A 19,219-nucleotide genomic window follows, 5' to 3' on the forward strand; every position below is an offset into this window, starting at 1 on the left:
TCATCCTGGCAAGCAAAGTGAAAGAAAACAGAGAATGACTGGAAATTTCAATTGGAAAGATGGGACGAAAGAAAAAAAACCAATATACTTTTCAACAATCATTAACAGATGAAATTATATAACATAGTACAAAGAGCTACATGTTGATATGAGTCAGTATAGCAGTTAGCTGCTTGATTAAAGTCATTCTACCATACTAGTCTCCTTTAGAAGCTTCATTCCTCATCTTGCGTATCATCAACACTTAGAAGATGATTCAATACAACTCGTGGCTTTTTCCGTTCCCCTGACGCTTCCTCAGAATCATCTTTTTCTGCCTTCCTCTTCAGACTTCCATCTTCAGCCGGTTTATCATTCCCAGAATTTGCAGCTTCACCTTCCGATTTCACTTCTTCCTGCAGGGATGTATTTGGATCAGATTCTTCATCTTTCTGTTTTTCATTCAGACCTTTCTCAGATGACCTTTCACACTCTTTCAAACAGGAGCGAACTTCGTCACTGCTAGCAAGATCAAGAGGGGTCTTCCCTGCTTTTGTCTTCGCACTGAGATTTGCACCTTTCTTTACCAAATACTTGATAAGTTCTAAATGGGCCCCTTGAACAGCATAATGCAGTGGAGTGAGGCCTTTGCGAGTGTAAGCTTTGACAGAAGCCCCAGATAAAAGGAGAGTGCGAACAGCCTCTAAATGGCCCTTTTGGGCAGCAAAGTGTATAGCACCCATGTCGTCCATAGCAGCAGCACCAACATCAGCCTTGTGGCTACACAGAAAATTCACCACCTCTGTTTGCCCAGACCATGCTGCTAAATGTAGTCTTTGATCAAGATCACTTGTCAAGGAAACATTAATTTGAATTCCACATTGTGAACGGTAGGAAGTTGAAACTTGAACAACACAAAAAAACAGCAGAACCAAGTGATTTCGAGGTTTAGACTAGAACAAAAAACAATTTTCGACGATGAATAAATATTCAACAAAAATGCCGCAGTACGTTATTTCCTAAGTGAAACAAGTCAAGTAAGCACTCAAGTAAGCATAAATTAAAATCCCATGAATAATGGATACATCTTTTTGGGTGACTCTGTGGAATGGATTCGGCCATCCCTTACCACAGCAAGATATCAGACACTCACTAGATACCGGATGAGAAATGCAATCACACATTTACTACATATCAGATGGGTGAAATTTTCAAATGACAAGAAACAAGTTGAAACACATTTTTGCAGCTACATTTATTGTAAAACAACTCATCATTTGTATGTTATATGGCATCATATTTTAACAAAAAAAAACAAATTAAAACTGTTTTATAGAATTTTTAATCCAAGTCATCCCCACTGCATATATCAGTTTTCTGTTGTATGGGGCTAAACCCTCATGATTAATTTTAAAAAATAAAAAATAAAATGAAATGTATAGGGCTAAACCTTCCTGATTAATTATAAAAATTAAAAAAATAAATGTATAACGACTTAACCCGAAACTGGTTATTGAGCTCTTTTCTCAGAGGCAAGCGCTCCTCGAGTAACTGAAGCATACCACCAAATATTTCTCGAAAAACAATCATGGAAATAACAAATCATAGGAATAAGAATTCAATTGGAACATAAAAAAATGCATTGCCACATTTATTTTTTTGTAAGGAAAGAAGAATATAAAATCTTCATCAAGTTGAGAGAGAGAGAGAGAGAGATTTGTAAAGAGGGAAAAGAAGGATACGGAGTTCTGGAGTGCTTATCTCTAGAATTGACGGCCAAAGGATTGGAGCTGAGAATTGACTGTACTGCAGTTAGATCACCGGACCTTGCCGCTGTATGAAGGTTTTGGCTCCAACTACTCGACTTCTGTGGATTTCCCATCTCCCTTCTCTCCAGTATGCGGATGCTCCCAAAAACAATTGAATTTGAGTGCTGCAAGATGTCTGAAACGCGAAACCCTCTACTATTTTCTTTCTGTTTTTTTTTTTTTCCAGTGGATGAAAACAAAGAAAAAGAGGCAAAAATTAAAATAAAAAAATATAACAAACGGGTAAATTTGCTGGCAATAATGTTTTTTTAATTATTAAGTTATTTTTAATTATTATGGAAAATAAGCTTTTCAAATTTTTAAAGACTTCACTCTCCCGTCGAGTCGGGTCCCGCCCCTAAAGTAGGGAGATTTTGGGCCGAGAACGGTAATTATTATCTCCATTCCGAACCTAGCTCAATAAATGATATAATTATTTTTAATTAACAAATATATAATATAATATAACAATACCCTAATTTCCATACCCATGTTACCTAAAGACGTTCCTTATTCCAACACAATCAATCCCCCATCCTCTTCTGGATTCTTCGACTTTGAGCGACTAAAACAAGAGTTTTGATCTCTTTAGATTTCTGTGAAAATCAAGTCCAGGTGGTTGGCACATAAAAACATTCAGAGAGCCCAGGTTAGTGGACAGTCAACAACTCTAATGTTGTTTATACTTTGATGACTCTCTGAATAGCAGTGAACATCACAAACTTATGCATTGTTGGTGTAGGTGTTGTGCGAAAACACTCCAAGACCTTATTGTTGATGGACTATGAGATGACACACGCACAAACCCCTTGAGAATAAAACACACACCACAACGAGAATAAAACAAACACACAAGAACACAAAGATTTATAGAGGTTCGGTCTCGTGTCTACGTCTTTTTGGTGATCCATCCAAGAAATTCACTAGTATGTAAGAACAATTTTGGTTACAATCTTGAACCCCCTTAACTCTCACAAGAACCCTAGATCTCTTTTCTCTCACCATTGCTCACACCCTTTGATGTCCTTGTAAACACTCAAGAATTCACTCTTGAATTATGTCTTGTGTTTCTCCTTTGAAAATTCACTCTTGAATTCTCCTCTTCTTATCTTATGAAAACCTAGCACTAAAGGACTTAAGTACAATCCTAATAGGAATAGAAGACTTAACCTAGCCCAAATAGGCCAGTAAAATACCCAAAACCATTGTAAAATGATAAAACACGCCAAGTAAGAAAACATGTGGCTACCGGTCGCCCAATACTTGCACCGGTCTCTTCGCACAGTAACTCCAAATCGTTCTAGCACTTTGCGACTATTGCCCTTGGTATTATGTTATCGGTCGTTTCCGAAAACAACCGGTCACTTATTGCTTATCCTTCATATTTCCACATAATTAAGCGAGCCAACTTCAACAATCTCCACCATGGCGAGTGTAACACAAGTGAAAAACGCCTTTAATTTTTTGACCCTTGCTCGGCACTTAGACTCCTCCTAAGTCAGCCTTCTCGCACCTCTAACTCGTGAGGCTACAGATTTCATGTAGCGGAACAAGTGAATGCCAACACACCCAAGTAAGACTTGCCTACACAGGAAAACTCTCACACACAATATACGGGCAAAGTTCCCAACCTTCTATTTCTCTCAAATAGCAAAGGATTACAAGCTCTCACTTTTGTTGTACTACCACATCACTTGACATCTAAACTCAACCTTCTCAAGGTAATTATAAGCATAAAACATGTAGATGACACTCCCATCTACTAAGGCAATGTTGGCAGCCCCTAGATCCGCCACCTAGATATTCAATCTTATCACAAAACCTATCCAGCCTACTCTTGGATCCACTCAACAACCCACTATGCCTTGAGGCCGAATTTCACTTCTTGAAAATCTCCCTACTACTTGGAGCATGCAGCCACAACCATGTAAACCGTCCACACTTGCTCTAACATTTATCCACATCCCGAATTTTAAGCTACAGCACTCTCAGCCAAGTTCCAACTCTTTTGAAACCGCTCAAAACTGTTCAGCCACGTCAGAGTCCCATTCCAGAACATATGCCAGCATTCTGCCACTTCCTATCCACATGCTGCGCGCTACTCGATAATGTTGTGCGTTGCATGAGCTACGTGTTGCTGTGCTGCGCCTCAGTCTGAGCTGTACGCTTGCATGCTCTAAGCGCTATTGTGTTGTGCACTTGCATGCTCTAAGCGCTACTGTGCTGTATGCCTGCATGCTATGTTTCGCTGCGCATTCTAGGCATTGCTTCCATTGCTATGCCAAAGTCTTGGCTACCTATTCTCAGCCCAAAATTCCCTTCCTGCGACCTTGTCTTGCTTCCAGCGTGCACCATCACTACACGCTTCGCTTGCCTTGGCATGATGCAAAACATCAAAACCATGCCATGGCCTATAGCACTTGCTAAGGGTCTTACAAAGCACCCCCACCAAAAGAGCCTGATGCCCTCATCGACTTAACTCCCTAGCAGCCTTTGTTCATATGAACATCTCTTGGCTCCTCTTGAACCAATTCACCATTGATCTCCTCCATAGACTCATCATCACTTGACTCAATCAGGATGACCTCCATCTTGGACTCTTCCATAGGCTCTTGTTCGTCGTCACTTGAGATCACAACTATTTCACCCTTAGACTCTACCATAGGCTCATCCTTCCACTGTGGCTCCTCCTTAGCCTTGGGGTTTTCACTAAACATAGCATCCTTTATAATGCTATCAATTGCTGAGCTCACCCATGACTCATCCTTTGACTCACTTTTCAAAAGGTCCGAAGCCGAAGAAACATATTAGGCCACATTTTCCATCAACTCATCAAACCGCTCCTCGAAGTCCTTGTGCCTTGTGGACATATAGGCCAACTCGAAATTGAACTCATCTAGCACATCTACATAAATGCTAAAGTCATCTCGAATGGTACCTGTACTGTACATGTGACTATGTAGCATGCAAGTCCTTCCCACAACCTTCCTATCTAGCAGGTAGAACTTCTTCAATACGCCAATGCAAACTGCATCTCTTCTAGCCCACAATTCACCAATTCGGCTCCATGTTTTCAATTGCCTCTATAAGCATACCCCCATGCACCAAAGATTCGCACATACATTTTCTTTTCCTTTTTCTTCCTTTTCTCTTTTCTCTTTCTCTTCCTATTTCTCACGCATGCTTGTTCATCTTTCCTTCTCCAACTTTCTCCTTCTCTTTTCCCCTTATTCCTCTGTCTAGTTTTTTCTCTTCTTCTTCCTTTCTCTTATTCTTTCTCTTATTTTTTTCTTCTTATCATTCTCTGTTTCTATCTCTTTCTTTCTTCTTATTTGTCCAAAGTTAGATCTGTTGCACATGTGTAGATTTCATTTCAGATAAGGTTAGATCTGTTACAAGAAAAGAAAAACTACCCAACAAAAAGTTACAACAAAATTACTAAAAGACCAGCAGTCAACCATAACAACCACCATCTACCCAAAATGGCAAAGGAAAGAAGTCCCCAGTTAATAAGGGACGGAGAAAAAACAAAAGGGCTTTACCAACAAAAGAAACTTCAGTAACTTGCCATGCTATAATCACAACAATATCGAGACAGGGCCCATGAAACTTCAAAATCTCTTACCATACTCCTATGTTTTTATTTTGGTGCCAAGCCATTAGGGAGGATGAGGATTGGTAGGGAAAGTGTTGGAATGACTATATTATTGTTCAATTATGTTCCACATGTGAATTTTGACAAAACTTTGGATAAAATCATCTTAAATTTTACGGGTGAAATTAGCGAATTCATTTAGGGCACATTGCTTTATTAATATGAGTTCATGAATGAAGAGTTATTAGGAGAGTTATGAATATGAAAGGTTTAAAAGAAGTAATGTGACATTATCCAATCATTGTGACTCCTATAAATACCTTATTGATCACATTTGAACTGTATGAATCAAAGAAAATAGATTTCTATCGAAGTATCAATTGAAAAGATTTTTATCAAGTAAGTCTATGTAGGAGCTATGTGTAGCCTTCGGGTTTCACGTATCTAAAATTACTTTTGTTGAAGTTAGCCTCAGTCAACCCTCCCTCAAGAGTGTTCCTCAGCTGACAATGGTGTTTGGTGATGTATTCTGACCTCACTTGGAGTAGTCAAGTAGAGGTAAGAGCATCTACAATCATACTTCCTATTTTTTAGTAAAAATTTAGCTAAAAACACACACAAATTATTTTAGGAGCTCTCTATAAAATTTGAACTTCAATCATACTCCATAATTTAGGGGGTCATATTATTTTATAATTCAACACGATTGGTCCATCTCTACAAAAAAAATATATTTAGTATTAGTTAAGAGTTTAACTATGCATAAAACAAAACAGTATTAAACTTTAGAGAGCCACTAGGAGTCCTTTCTCTCTCCTTAGATTTATGAGCTCTTAAAGGTTTTCTTATTTTAGGAGGTGGATAGGGAGTATGGTTGTTGGTGTATTTTTCCAATTCCTCCCAAAATTTATCTAAGGATGTGGTTTAGGAAGCCCATTGTGAATGCTCTAAGATTCTAGACGCCAATCCTTGCAAGAAGACAAGGAGAATTCATTGAAAAGTGGTGGTAGAGGAACTACCAACCACCCTTTGATTCCTAAGTAAGTGCTTCCCTTAAAGGAGGTATGAAAAGTACTGTACTCAAGTATGGAGGAAGTTGAGATTACCTTCTAAGTGGAAAAGTATGCTTCTTTTATGCTAGTAGAGTAGGCTCCACTTCTTGTGTTGTTTTGATGTGGGATTGTGACGTGGCACCTTCTGGGTGACTGATGAGTTGCAAAAAGATGTGGAGTGAATATTCATGGGCTGATTTGTCCTTCCATATGAGCAGCATGGGTTTCTAGGCGAAGTACCTAGTCTCTGCGTACGCCAAGGACGGTATGGTCCACGCGTCATCCCTTTAGGTCCGACCACATGCGTGAAAATGGGCCTGGTCAGCCTCTTTATCTTGAGGGCCTCCTAAGGCGCAAATAAAGGGTCTTTGGGCCTTATTTTTGGCCTTTTGGGCCCGGTCACTTCATTAGGTGATGGATGCTAGTTTTTGGGCTCGTTTTGGTAGACCCTATTTATATTTGGTATCAACAACTTTTGCTGCTTTAGTTTTTTGTTATGCTTTCCCACTTTATTCTTCCACTGTGCGTATTTCTAAATAGGGAACCCTTTTTGATGCCAAAGAATACACTCTAGGAGGATATACAACAAGTGATATCATGTGACATTATTGTGGTATTCCCTTAACCTCATGCAATTCTACAGAACGACCTAATTTATGTAAAGAAGATTAAAGAAGGGGATCATGAATCTGATGGAAGGAACTGAACTCACGTGGTTAGTTAAACTTGATCACATTATTAAGGCATGAATAAGTCAGACCAACACTACGCAAGTTTCTTATGGTTCTCTTTTAAGTTTGTAGTCTTTTCTCTTTCTTTCTTTTATGATTCTTCTTCCTTTGCCATGGGAGCTGGACTTGCCAAAGTAGCAAACAGTTTGGGAGGTGAAGTCATTGCGATTCGAGAACGGTTTTGAACAATCAACTAAGTAAGTAGAACAATCACCTTTCCAACAAAACAAGCATATTGGTCTTCCAAAGTTGGTCTTCCAAAGTTTTTAGTGTATTGAAACAAATGCAACTTGGTCTTCCCTACTCCCACAGTTTCCAAAGTTACAAATAAACTGCTCGCATGATTAGATTATACCAGACATAGTAGCTATATATAAACTTTACTTGTTAACTGACAGATTGACATTCACAAACTTTAGTTCAGAAAATAAACCAAACCATGCTTTACGTGTGCATCAAGCATTACATTTGTCTGTGTTCATTGTAATCAGGGTGGGATCATGGATCTTCTACACATACCCCAATTGAACTTTTTCAAAATTCTCAGGATCCTGAAGAGGAGGGAAATCAAGTTAGCAAAACTAGGATGGACTTTCAAATCTTGCCAGTTTCTGAAAGGATCCTCTCTATCTCCTCCAGGAGTCGCTCTTTTTCGTCCGTGAGGTCTTCATTTTCCTTCTGCAGCTCCTCTATCTGCTTAGTTTGCTCAGAATCCTTCCTGAAACAATGCAACACTTATTTAATCAATAAATCTCAGATGGAACATGAAGGCGTGTCTCTAGAAATCAAAACAAAAGCATTAATTCATGGAAAATTCTCGATACGTGGAAACATCAAAATGGAAACTTTTGAGTAAATAAATTAATTTGTTCCATTACCTATTCATGAAGGACAAGTTAAGTTTGAGGGATCGCACTTCCTTTTCAAGATTTTCACACCGCTTCAAGACAGATTGTATATCTGATGGAATTACTGGAGTTGAATTCCTTTCCTTTGCCTCTGCCATTCTACAACAACAACAAACTTCAGATAAATATAACTCTCCCAGCTCTAAACGACATATAGCACTTTCTACATAATTTTTATTGCTTCATGTAGCCTACAAATATTTTAGACATGTAGCATTCCATAGATAGTTTTTCTTTTTGGTTCTCATTTTATTGATACTTTTCATAGTTGCCCTACAAAATTAAAGATTATATTTAAGCTCTGTTGACCTTAACATACAATCCTCCTCAACTTCTCATCCTCTAGACTTCCTAATAAATGTTCACAATCTTTGATACTCATGCATTAAACATACCCTAGGCCTGCATCTAATCAGTAAAAATGGAAGAAAGAGAAATACTTAAATAATTAGTGAAATGGAAATGATGTTTCATGTGATGTCAGATATGTGTGTTGTGTCTGTTCTATGCAATGCTAGATGTGTATCTGAGAAACCAATTAAAAGAAAGACTGCAACTTAATGGCTAGCCAATTAACTGAATCTATTCCCATCGCTAAAAATGGAATGAAAGGAAAAAAAGAACTCAAATTCTGAGGAAGATAGTTTGTTCCCGGGAAGGCAATACTCTTCCCCATTGTAGATATCAGTGTACGTACTTGCGTGACCTCTCCACCCTGCGTTTTTTCGTAGCATCCTCCTTGTCCACTGCACAACCTTTTTGTGGGTTAGAGAGAATGCCATGACTCTGAATAATACAGTAATGCATCTTTTCAAAAGAGTTATTTTATTTTATAATTATAGATGCAGCATCTTAAGAGGAAAGCCACATTCATGATGGTGAAGTTTCAAGCATACCCGAAACAGCTGATGTCACAGATCCATATCTATCTAAACGCTCCCCTCTCTGTGAAATATGCCCAGTTAAAGAACGAAAAGATAAATGTTCTCAGTAAATTTTTTGAATATTGGCACCATATTTTCATAACAACACTCACAACCCAAGAGTAAATTATACCTTTTGATCATCTTTCAAATTTCCAATTATCCGTTCTCTGAAATCTACAGTTGCATGAAAAGGCAGTGAATATCTAATTCAAGAAAAATAGTGAAAAACAAAACACTTAATGCATGTTTCAATATCCCACATCAAATGAATGTCTAACTTTGTGCATGGAAGGAACTAATATATACTACACTCTGTTCTGGCAAGGGCTTCAGCATTCAAAATACCTGAATGATTTGAAAGTAATGCTTTCCACAATTAATTTACAGGAGACCTGCCAATATGTCTTCATGATATACACGTTTTTATACATAAAGGTGGAAGAAAGAAAGGTTGGAATATGCATCAGAAACTTCTACACAGGCATTAGTTACTTTGTGTGCTTATGATCTTTCTTTCAGAAAATGTGTACGAACTTTCATGTACTTTGGGAAATGAAACAAGTACAAGGAGTCCCATAGAAGTGCAAAAAGAAAAGAAAAGATGCAGTTATCTATTACAACTGTGTAAAATGACTACCTTTAGATCTAGAGCCGTTTTCTGAACTCCTATTTCCTGCTCGTTTCATTGAACTTTCGCAAATGCTCAGTGTTTGACTTGAATTGCTGGGACCATCACACGCATCAAAGCCAGATGAAACTACTGGTGCAGCAGCAGATGATTCACTTTGGGAAGGTTCTTGAGAGTTTCTGCTTACGGGGTTGGGGTTTCTGAGATTTACAAAACCTTCCATCTCAAGATCCAGGGATCCTTCAACGTTTTGTGTAATTCTATGATCGTTAACTTGGATAGTGGATACTTCCTGAAAAGTTCCTGCCATTTCATGAATTTGATCCCCTTGCCCTTGATCAAAACCAGTGTTGACTATAATTTCTTGAGCAGAGAAAAGGCCATTGGAGCTATCATCTTCTACACCTTCTTTTTCGATCTGGTTACTAAGCTTTTTGCGCTCTAATGTACCTTTTAGCATGCTCACCACGGATGAAACTTTATCCATGTCACTCATTTGTGGGGTGTTGAAAGTGGATGATGATGAATTGGACGGAGAAATGAAGGTCCCCAATTGATTGGTGACCTCACAAACAGAAGGATCATTGAAAGCATTTGAAAATGCAAATTCTTGTTTAACTACATTGGGGCAATTCCCTGAAGCAGTCTGCAGGCCTTCCAAACCTACTGTAGTTTGAGCATTTTGCATGGCAACATACCTCCTCCTGTCATTCAAATATATAATTATTTAATGACATGAGATGATGCCAGTTCTCTCCATAAAAGCAAAGTAGAACAGATAATAAGATTTAATGATTTCTACAAGCTTAAGTTGTTAGGATATCAGCAAACCTTTATTTTTGTATTCTAACACTACGTGGATATTCTGAAGATCCCAATGAACTCTATATTTATGTGTCGATGGTTTCCATAAGGAACAAAAATAATTTAAAAATTCAATCTTATATGGGTTTCCAAGGGTCAAAGAACCAAATCCCAAAATAAAGGGCTTGACATTTTTTACAACATCAACTGAGGCCTCAACCAAGGGCATGAAACACTATAGAATCAATTGTGAACTGATTCCAGAAGACAGTTTTAACTCATATTCTGTTGTTATCTATTAACAAATGTATATACAATACCGTAATTCAGATGATCGGCTTCTTGTCATAGGCTGAGAACTATGAAACCAGGCCTGCGTTAATAGTAAAATATTAGATAACATGAAGAATCCTCGAACTAAACCCTGAAATGGATCAATATCAACATGCCTTAGCCAAATATAACTCACTAGCCTGCATTCCTCTTTCAACACCATGCCTGACAAATTGAGACCAAACTAAATGAATATAACTATCTTGACAAATGTTTGTCATGTAAAGAAAATCATAATGTAAATTTAACATTTTCAAGGTTCCCGAAATTTAACATAAGGGGCACGTACTATATACACATATATGTTACATGACAACATCTTGGAAGGGAGCAGTAGCCACCTGATTGAATTTTGATTGTTGTCACCAGACATTTCGTCAGGCGTGACATTAATTTGTGGATATAAACAATCGTTGCTTCTTTTCTTTTGAAGTAGACCAACATGTTGCTGACCAGACAAACTAGCAATTTCAGTAGATATCCTGTGATGTACGGAGTAATTATGAGCAAGGAAACCAAGAAATGAAAATCAGGATGATAAGATCTTGAAGTTCAAAAGTAGTAAAAAAAATTCAGAGAATGAGAGAATAAATCAGCAGGTGCAATGAAAAATCAACGTGATAGATCATTTTTTCCAACTAAGATATTCATCTAGTATGCAATAAATTTAAACAGAGACCTACCCATGATCATATAAAATACATCATATAAGTACCACATATCTGCAGTCTGGAAACTAACAACATTTTACATGCTTGTCATTTAAAGGTTGCTAGAACTGCAACCCACTTACCTCCGTGATCCTTGTCGAGTACGATGTGCAATGCTTGATGTGTTGAAGCAATTGGTCTGAACAGGATATATGCCAATCAAAGAAAAAAGACAATCAGGAATGGGAGATCAATCCATATCATCCAGTTTCTATTGAATTTGTTAAATGTTATGTGAACCAATGACTTGAGTATCAGACTGTAGAGTTATTGAAAAATGCTATAGGGCAAAACTGTCAGTAAATCAGTGGGCTGGGATCTTTCATATATCCAGTCAGATTTTTATCAAAATCCATGGAGCAAATGCTCGATGTTACATCAAGCTCCGTAGTAGGAATTTCTGCCAAGTGAGTAAAATCATAAATGAGAGACAATGAAGCATAGTCCCATGGAATGAATGGTATTTGAATGTGAATGACATGCCATTTTAACTGACTCAAAGCTAGATACTTTATCAGACATCCGATGACTGATCAACTGTCAACCAGAACTGAAAGTCAATGAATATATAGGGATAACACGGCTGCTTGCCTCTCCAGTTGTGAGCCAGCTTTTGAAGAGCTCCTCGCTATCTGTACGAAAGTTTTGAGACAAATTCTTAAAACCAAGCATCTCCATGGTTGGTAGAGGCGTTGCAACTGAGCTCTCCATATAAGATCTCAGGATCAACTCCTCACTTGTATTCCTATAGAAGTCTGAAAGCCCTCTTCCTTCCATCTGCTGCCCCTCACTTCTTGCAAGCACCTGACCCTCGAACGAGTTTATTATATTTTGCCGACTGCTTTCTGGTTTCATAAAAGAATCATTCACTGAGCTTCCTTTATTTCCTTGATTGACCATACTATTAACTTTTCCCACAAACAAAAAAAAAAAAGAAGCCCCCCAAATGGGTCAACTCTTATATACCTGTGAGCTATAGTTGAACTATGTACTCAAGCAGGTGATGATCCTCTGATCCTTCTCAAACTAGCTACTCATGCGAAACGACTTTGAACCAAGTTGACAAGAAACTGTATCTCTCAAGTCTCAAGTCTGATCTGATCAAAAATAACACCAGCTGTGAATTATCAAAAGAACAATAACACCAGCTGGGGAAGAGTTCAAACATTAAAACCAACCATACATGATAAAGAATAGGTCTCATGTACCAAGACAAGAGATTACATGTCAACATTACACGTATTTTTCTTTTGACCAATTTTACAAGCATATGTTGGGCTGTGGTCATCAAAACTAAATATTATAAAAACTGCGGTATCTATGACTTCCGGTTCTCTAAAGATTCCCACAACCATACATTGTCTCTTCTTTCTCATGAAAAGTTTATTCTTGCTGCAGTAAGTTACTTCAAAGTTTAACGGTTCGTCAAACACAGGAAGATTAAGAAATGAATTTAGTACATATTAAGCTAAATGTAATATTTCAAGCAAGGACTTGTAGCTCAAGTGGTTAAGAGCATTTATCCCAGCACTTGAGGTCTCAAGTTTGATTTCTCCTATCCCCAATATCCCTTATACCCCCCCAAAAAAAAAGAAAAAAAGTAATCTTTCAGTAAAACATAAAACGTGTGAACTTTTTTTTTTTTTGGTTTTTTCATATCAAAATAATAAACAATATGCAGAAGTCTAGGTGGTAATTTACCACAGAAACAGCAATGAAATGATGGCAGCAATGAAAGGGACTTGGTGCATCCGTCCTTCCTTGCTTTTTATTTAAAAAGTGTAGCCGTTGGGAGGGCGTTGTCATTAGGCTTGGGGAGTAGTAGACTCGTAGACTTTTTATATATGGTAATGGTCCATTCAGAATTTAATATAAGTCAAGTGGCAAAGTTGTAGAGGGTAGAAAAATCATATGCTCCATTACAAGCCTGTTTTTTATTTTTTATTTTTGGACGAATTACAAGCCCGTTTCTTTTTGTTTTGTTTTGTTTTATTTTTGCTGATCAGTCTGAAGGCTTATGACGTAGGGAGATTAAGTGGGAAGGGTGCATTTAGGGAGGACCCAATTAGTGTCAAATCTGCCTATGAATTGGTCACTAACATGAACCATGCTTCTATGATTATAACCTACCTCTTCTATTTTTATGTGTGTTGATGTTCAAACGAGAGATATGAGTGTTTTCGCCTACGGTACCTGTGGGAGTGATTTTCCTCTCTAGGGAATATTCGTCTCAAGATTTGTTCATTCTCTTCACTTCTCTTTCTCCCTGCTAAACAACACGGAGTGAAAAGACCACCAAAGGCCCTCCAATGCCTAAGTTATGTCGATTGTGTATAGGAAAATTCTTCTACTTCTTCGAGGTGAGATGCTACGAGAAGTATGCTCAGGTTCGCGTGTACAATGCCAAGCTTTTTGACAGTCTGAGTCAAGAAGATCATGTGTGGCATATAGACGCGCAGGAAGTCATCGACAGATGGAAAGGGGAGGTTGACGATGGTCTGCTCGTTCCTCTCACGGTCTCCACACAGATAACCTAAGACTGATTATCGTCGCCATTAAGCAGAGACAAAATGTGTCTTTCGGAATCGTTAATAGTCTTACGACTGAGATTATTTAGGAACTAGTACAGAATAAAAGTCTCCAACTGTAGCTATTAGAACATTATTTCCTCACCAAAGCTTTGTTGGACTCTTTTATGCTTGAAATACTGTTTGTGCAAATAATCTCGCTGGAGAATATTCGCTTCTAGATCCTTCAACCTTCGATCTTCCCTCTCTCTCTTCCTCAATTCCTTTAAAAAATACTGGAGTAAATAGACCACACCCGAGGGGTGTTGGCCAAAGACCCTCCAATTCCTAAGGTAGTTTGAGTGTTTGTAGGAAAACAATAGCTAAGCAAAGGGTACGAAGTAGTATGTATAGTGTGAACCCGGCGGCCGGAGCCGTGTGTGGTGGCCAGAGCCATGTGGAGAAAATATGGAGAGTGGAGAGGGAGAGAGAGCTTCGGGTATTTTTCTTGAGTTTAGAAATAGGTTTAGATGTACCTTGAATGATGAATGAAGTATTCTATTTATAGGAGTCTCGGGGCTAGGGTTTTGTAGAGAATATGATGAGTTTATTCTCTATCCAAATTCGTAGGGATCGAGTCGGACTTGATTATATCTCTTTATTGAAGATAATATCTAATTTAATGATATTATCTTCTCTTTATTAAAGATAATATCTGAATTAACGATATTATCTTCTCTTTATTAGGATAATATCTGAATTAATGGTATTATCTTATTAAATAAAGATAATATCTCATTAATTAAGATATTTATCCATATTAATTAATTGACCAAATAAAATGGTTCAATTAATTAATTTAAGAGATAATCTTCTTTTCCACGTGGCATGCCGTGATTGGAGACGAAAATATATGCTCCCACAAATACATAAAAGAATGAGTTTTCCTTTGTTAATATACTTAGAAAGAGTGTTGTTTTCACCCGTTGTCTCATTTTCCCACCCACTTTGTTTTCAAAATTTTAAAGACAAATTTAACCATATATAAAATGACTTCTAAAGACTTAAAAGAAAAAACATCAACTCATGTTAATATAAGAGTGGGCATCTCATCCGAATTATCCGCATACTGACCGTACTGTATCGACGGTTTGGTTTGGTTTTGTTAAATAATTATTTTTTAATTTTAATTATTCCGATCCAATCCGTACTGAGATATTTGGTTTGGTTAACGGAACAATATTTCTAACCCGACGGAAAACCGTACCGATCCGATATTTATACTTATTCTATTATTTAAATACAAAACAAGAAACTAAAGATAAATACAATCAGCACTTTGTATCACTCATTTATCATTGTTGTATCACTTCTTTATCACCATTCTATCACTTCTTTGTCACTAGAATATTGTAGCACTTTCTGGTTAGAGATGAATTTATGAATTTCCTATGTTTTCCGGTTTCGACCTTTGTCCCCTTTTTTACTTGTAACTTTCCAATCGTCAATCCAAATTTTATTTTCTTTATATGGTTGGATTCAGCATGAAAAACTAAAGAACCCTTCGCGGAACAAATGTCAACATCATTTACATAAATGTAGAGAATTCAGTAAAAATAACACTAAAATGTTCAAACAACAAACAAAAGTGACTCCCATTACATCTTGAGTATATATTGAATGATATAGTGACTAAGTTATTTGATTTCATACTTGGATGAATTAGACTATTGAATTTTAATATTTTACAAGGATAATTTGGTGTATTTGTTCAAGAACTTATGTTATGTGAAAGTATTATAAATTGTATTTTTATTAGTATGTTTTTATTACGGTATTACCGGCGTACCGAACCAATCCGAACCGAATATTAGGTTAACCTATCCGAAGTCTACCGAAGTCTTTAGTTTGGTTAACAAAGAGCCTTCTACCGTTCCGAACCGATCCGTACCCAGGCCTAGTTAATACTCTTTCTATCCTTTTATCTTCTTCTCATCGCCTCTACAAATTCAGTGATTTCTTCACCGTCAATAGTCAGCAGCCAAAAAAAAAAAAAAAAACCACAATTCCATCCATTTGCTTATCTTTATTTTTTCTTATCCATGTTTTCCCCTTTGGCAAAATGAAATCCCAACTTCTAAGCTCCCGTCCTGACTTCTGAACCCTAACTTCTAGCAATTGCCCTTGTTAGGAATTTCACTTAACCCAGCCCCTCTGACATTATCAGTTGCAGGTACCCCTTCAAAGATGTTTGCCAATATTTATACCCTTTTGGAACAAGAACTTCGTTTGTATGGCATTAGGAGGAATTTTTTTATTTATTTATGAAAAAGGGTGGATAAAACCCAAAGAACAACCTACACCTTCATATCAGCAGAAACTAGACGAGTTCTAGTAACTCCTAGCAAATCATAGATGGTTTGATTTTTGGATTATAAAATAACAAAGAAAAATTTGAAAAGAATAAGTGGCTGAAAATTACACGCAACCACTTCCGAAAACAAGGAAGATAACCATACAGGTTATTCCAGTCAAAAGGTCTCCTGATCTAAAATGCTTGCCTGTATTGAATCACCCAGAAAGAATAATAAATAATAGTGAAGATTGAAAACTACAATGAATTGCAAATTGAATTGCCAGCCTAGGGAATGCTGTGACAGCAATAATGAAAACTGAAACAGAAAACATGGATAAACTCAACTGTTTTACATAATCACCCAAAAAAATTCTTAAGTTTCCTAAAGAACATTTAAATAATTGTAAATCTTAATAAAAGAAAATATTCTCCATGTGGAATTAGATTTTAGAATCATTCATCAAGATCAAGTTTTCAAAAACAAAAAACGGTGAGCATGACTTAAACTCATTGATGGCAAACTTGGAAGTTCCAAACTCCAAACAAAACATACTTTCTTTCCGCTTTCAAGTTGTAGTTAGTTGATAATCACAAACGGTTGTTCAGAACAGTAGAAACACACATATACACTACTAATACAAGTTGCAAAGGGTCTAGAATCAGGAAAATTAAGGTCAGCTAACAGTCACAAATTCCCAACTAATGGTAACAAGGTTAACCTGGTCCAACCATCTGGTATTACACTTCAAAGAACAGATGACGAGCTAATCAATCTCCACTAGCACAGCCCCTACAACCACAATGCACACACTCTATAACCTTCTCCTCCCGCAGATGCTTGGGCACTCGGCAAACACATGTAGTGGCATAGTTATGATCCCGAGGCTGCATGCATCTCAAACAGCAGAGACGTTCATAACCAGGCTGCATTTTAAACGCAAACCATATGTCATTATATCTTATTTGAGTTGAGTTATAATATAATAATAATTTAACAGACTTAGATAAAAAGACACCAGGTACACGAGTTTGCAATATTTTCCTCATAATTCCAATGTTCTAATAAAAGTAACTGTTATCCAATAGTTTTACGTACAACCTGCAAATATAGTACAGAAGGTGCAATACATGAAATGAGAACTTCAAACTAGTTCAATCAAATGTTGAAGGATCTCTCATATTGCTTAATATCTTCATGGTATGCATATCCATGTCATAACTACACACGTCCCATGTGTATGTATTTCCCTTGCATTTGCCAATTTTCTAGTAATGCTATGTTCACTCCAATTTTCAAATATAAAATATTCATGCTTATGTTCTTTGAACCTTATTTACAGGGAACTCCAATTCCAAACCAGACAACTTATTTCCAAGTTTGATATATCATGCAGTGAATTCCACACACAAATAAACCAAATGAAGAAAAAGAAAACAAATCAAGATAGAAGAGATCTGAGATAAAACCTTTTTCCATTTTGCAATTAGATTGCGGTCAGCATAGCCTTGGTCCAGGCAGAACTCATATAATTCCTTGGATATTTCATTTCTTCGGTGGTAAAGGTCAAAAATGTAGCGGCTCTTTTGATGTGCGATTTTGAAAATGGGCCACAAGGTCTCACATTTCCTCTTACCATCATGAGTATCATTCTCAGCTGTCCAAAAGAATAAGGAAATATGCATTAGTATCCTTTTGGGTCCTTAAACACATATTTTATAAAGTGCAGTGAACAATGTAATAAAAACATGGAAACATTCAAACCTTCTCTCATCTTAGCTTGTAGTTCACGAAGGGTAGGCTCAATCAGTTCCCAACCTTCAGGGTATTTGACCCGGTTTGTCTTTACCTTCGGCATTTTCTACCTGTCATCAGCGGCAACATAAGATGAATTAATAGTCTGAAAATTACAAAGGTCATCAACAATTAATCAAAATATTTTTCCCACAAAGAATAAAAAGATGTCTCAGGTATAGGAAATTAGAGAAATAATTTAATCACGAAACTTATTGAATACAAAAACCAAAAAATTCAATCAGCTGCAGCAATGGGAAACAACAAGAGCTCTTCCCATGCACATATTCAGTTTTCATTTTCCTATTATCTTAAGAAACCTTCATATTCATTAGTGACAATCACAAATGATGAGCACCAGACACAGACCCAGGAATTGAAATTGGGGTTGGCTGAACTTTTAAGCCAATTTTTAAGTCAAAAGTTTCACTCTAAATATCTGAAGAATCTCATTTGCTTTTATGACATTTCCCAAAATTGTAGCTGGCAAGCCCACAAGATGCTAAGCTAACAACAAGAGGAAAGCCAAAAGGCTGAAAGCTGAAATAAAACAATGAGAGTGCACTCGAAAATTCATAAAGCCACAGTAACATAGTTGTACAAACATCAATCAAAATTTTAACGACAGAAGTCTGGAGCTCCAACTCAATTCCAAAATCCCAATGCCTTTCCTAAACTAAATCCCTAAATTCGCAAATTACTCATAATTAAAATCAGAAATTAGACATTAATTGAACCCCTGAATCCCTTTGCCCTAGATTAGATTTCAATTAATAAAAACCCTAATTCCAAAATCCCTGAACTAGAATTTAGAAACAATAATAATAAATTAAATTAGAAGAAGAAGAAGAAGAAGAAGAAGAAGAGAAGTAGGAGGCTAGGCTGAGCTAAAAAGACGAAGGACTTACCGAGGAGGCTGGAACAGTGGAGAGAGCCGCTGCAAGGTTGAGGATTGGCTGGGCGGGCTGGATGAGCTGGACTATACCCAAGGACGTTACGGAAATATTCGGGAGGGAGGGACGAGGAGGGCTGGTTTTCCAGTACTCGGCAATTTCGAGGTAGATTGTTTTCTGTAAAACATTACCCTCCA

The 19,219-nt window shown here is 37.2% G+C and overlaps 3 protein-coding genes across 7 annotated transcripts; all 3 read right to left on the reverse strand.

The window, feature by feature from the left end:
* Positions 1-66: 66 nt before the first annotated feature.
* Positions 67-1,981, reverse strand: LOC103336776 (Ankyrin repeat family protein). The gene is made up of 2 exons (XM_089041720.1): positions 1,722-1,981; positions 67-813 (listed from the first exon to the last, which is right to left on the reverse strand). The coding sequence occupies exons 1-2, from the start codon at positions 1,859-1,861 to the stop codon at positions 216-218; spliced, it is 738 nt and encodes a 245-aa protein (XP_088897846.1). The 5' UTR covers positions 1,862-1,981; the 3' UTR covers positions 67-215.
* A 5,433-nt stretch (positions 1,982-7,414) lies between these two features.
* Positions 7,415-12,659, reverse strand: LOC103336734 (protein CYCLOPS-like). 5 transcript variants are annotated; one of them, XM_008239834.2, is made up of 12 exons: positions 12,441-12,658; positions 12,066-12,319; positions 11,558-11,613; positions 11,106-11,246; positions 10,881-10,929; positions 10,752-10,804; positions 9,637-10,331; positions 9,130-9,173; positions 8,970-9,018; positions 8,771-8,828; positions 8,044-8,172; positions 7,415-7,883 (listed from the first exon to the last, which is right to left on the reverse strand). In XM_008239834.2, the coding sequence occupies exons 2-12, from the start codon at positions 12,249-12,251 to the stop codon at positions 7,760-7,762; spliced, it is 1,584 nt and encodes a 527-aa protein (XP_008238056.2). In that variant the 5' UTR covers positions 12,252-12,319; positions 12,441-12,658; the 3' UTR covers positions 7,415-7,759. The 5 variants fall into 5 exon arrangements, with proteins under 5 accessions (XP_008238056.2, XP_008238054.2, XP_008238052.2 ...); XM_008239832.2 differs by having other exon boundaries at positions 8,771-8,819; positions 12,066-12,658; XM_008239830.2 differs by having other exon boundaries at positions 12,066-12,658.
* A 4,149-nt stretch (positions 12,660-16,808) lies between these two features.
* On the reverse strand, positions 16,809-19,219 carry LOC103336736 (protein BUD31 homolog 1-like). The gene is made up of 4 exons (XM_008239835.2): positions 19,038-19,219; positions 18,100-18,200; positions 17,805-17,992; positions 16,809-17,261 (listed from the first exon to the last, which is right to left on the reverse strand). Exons 2-4 carry the CDS (start codon positions 18,191-18,193, stop codon positions 17,106-17,108), a joined length of 438 nt encoding a protein of 145 aa, XP_008238057.1. The 5' UTR covers positions 18,194-18,200; positions 19,038-19,219; the 3' UTR covers positions 16,809-17,105.

This window comes from Prunus mume, linkage group LG7, assembly GCF_029339155.1.
Source record: "Prunus mume cultivar Tortuosa linkage group LG7, ASM2933915v1, whole genome shotgun sequence".
Taxonomy (NCBI): Eukaryota; Viridiplantae; Streptophyta; class Magnoliopsida; order Rosales; family Rosaceae; genus Prunus; species Prunus mume.

Coding starts and splice junctions, on each gene's coding strand:
- LOC103336776 (XM_089041720.1), bottom strand. CDS start 1,861: ATGGGAAATCCACAGAAGTCGAGTAGTTGGAGCCAAAACCTTCATACA. Junction 814..1,721: donor GATAAGCACTCCAGAACTCC/GTATCCTTCTTT, acceptor TCTTGATCAAAG/ACTACATTTAGCAGCATGGT.
- LOC103336734 (XM_008239830.2), bottom strand. CDS start 12,374: ATGGTCAATCAAGGAAATAAAGGAAGCTCAGTGAATGATTCTTTTATG. Junction 11,614..12,065: donor GCTGGCTCACAACTGGAGAG/GCAAGCAGCCGT, acceptor TATCCTGTTCAG/ACCAATTGCTTCAACACATC. Junction 10,805..10,880: donor GTGAGTTATATTTGGCTAAG/GCATGTTGATAT, acceptor CTATTAACGCAG/GCCTGGTTTCATAGTTCTCA.
- LOC103336736 (XM_008239835.2), bottom strand. CDS start 18,193: ATGCCGAAGGTAAAGACAAACCGGGTCAAATACCCTGAAGGTTGGGAA. Junction 17,993..18,099: donor ACAAGCTAAGATGAGAGAAG/GTTTGAATGTTT, acceptor TCTTTTGGACAG/CTGAGAATGATACTCATGAT. Junction 17,262..17,804: donor TAATTGCAAAATGGAAAAAG/GTTTTATCTCAG, acceptor TTTAAAATGCAG/CCTGGTTATGAACGTCTCTG.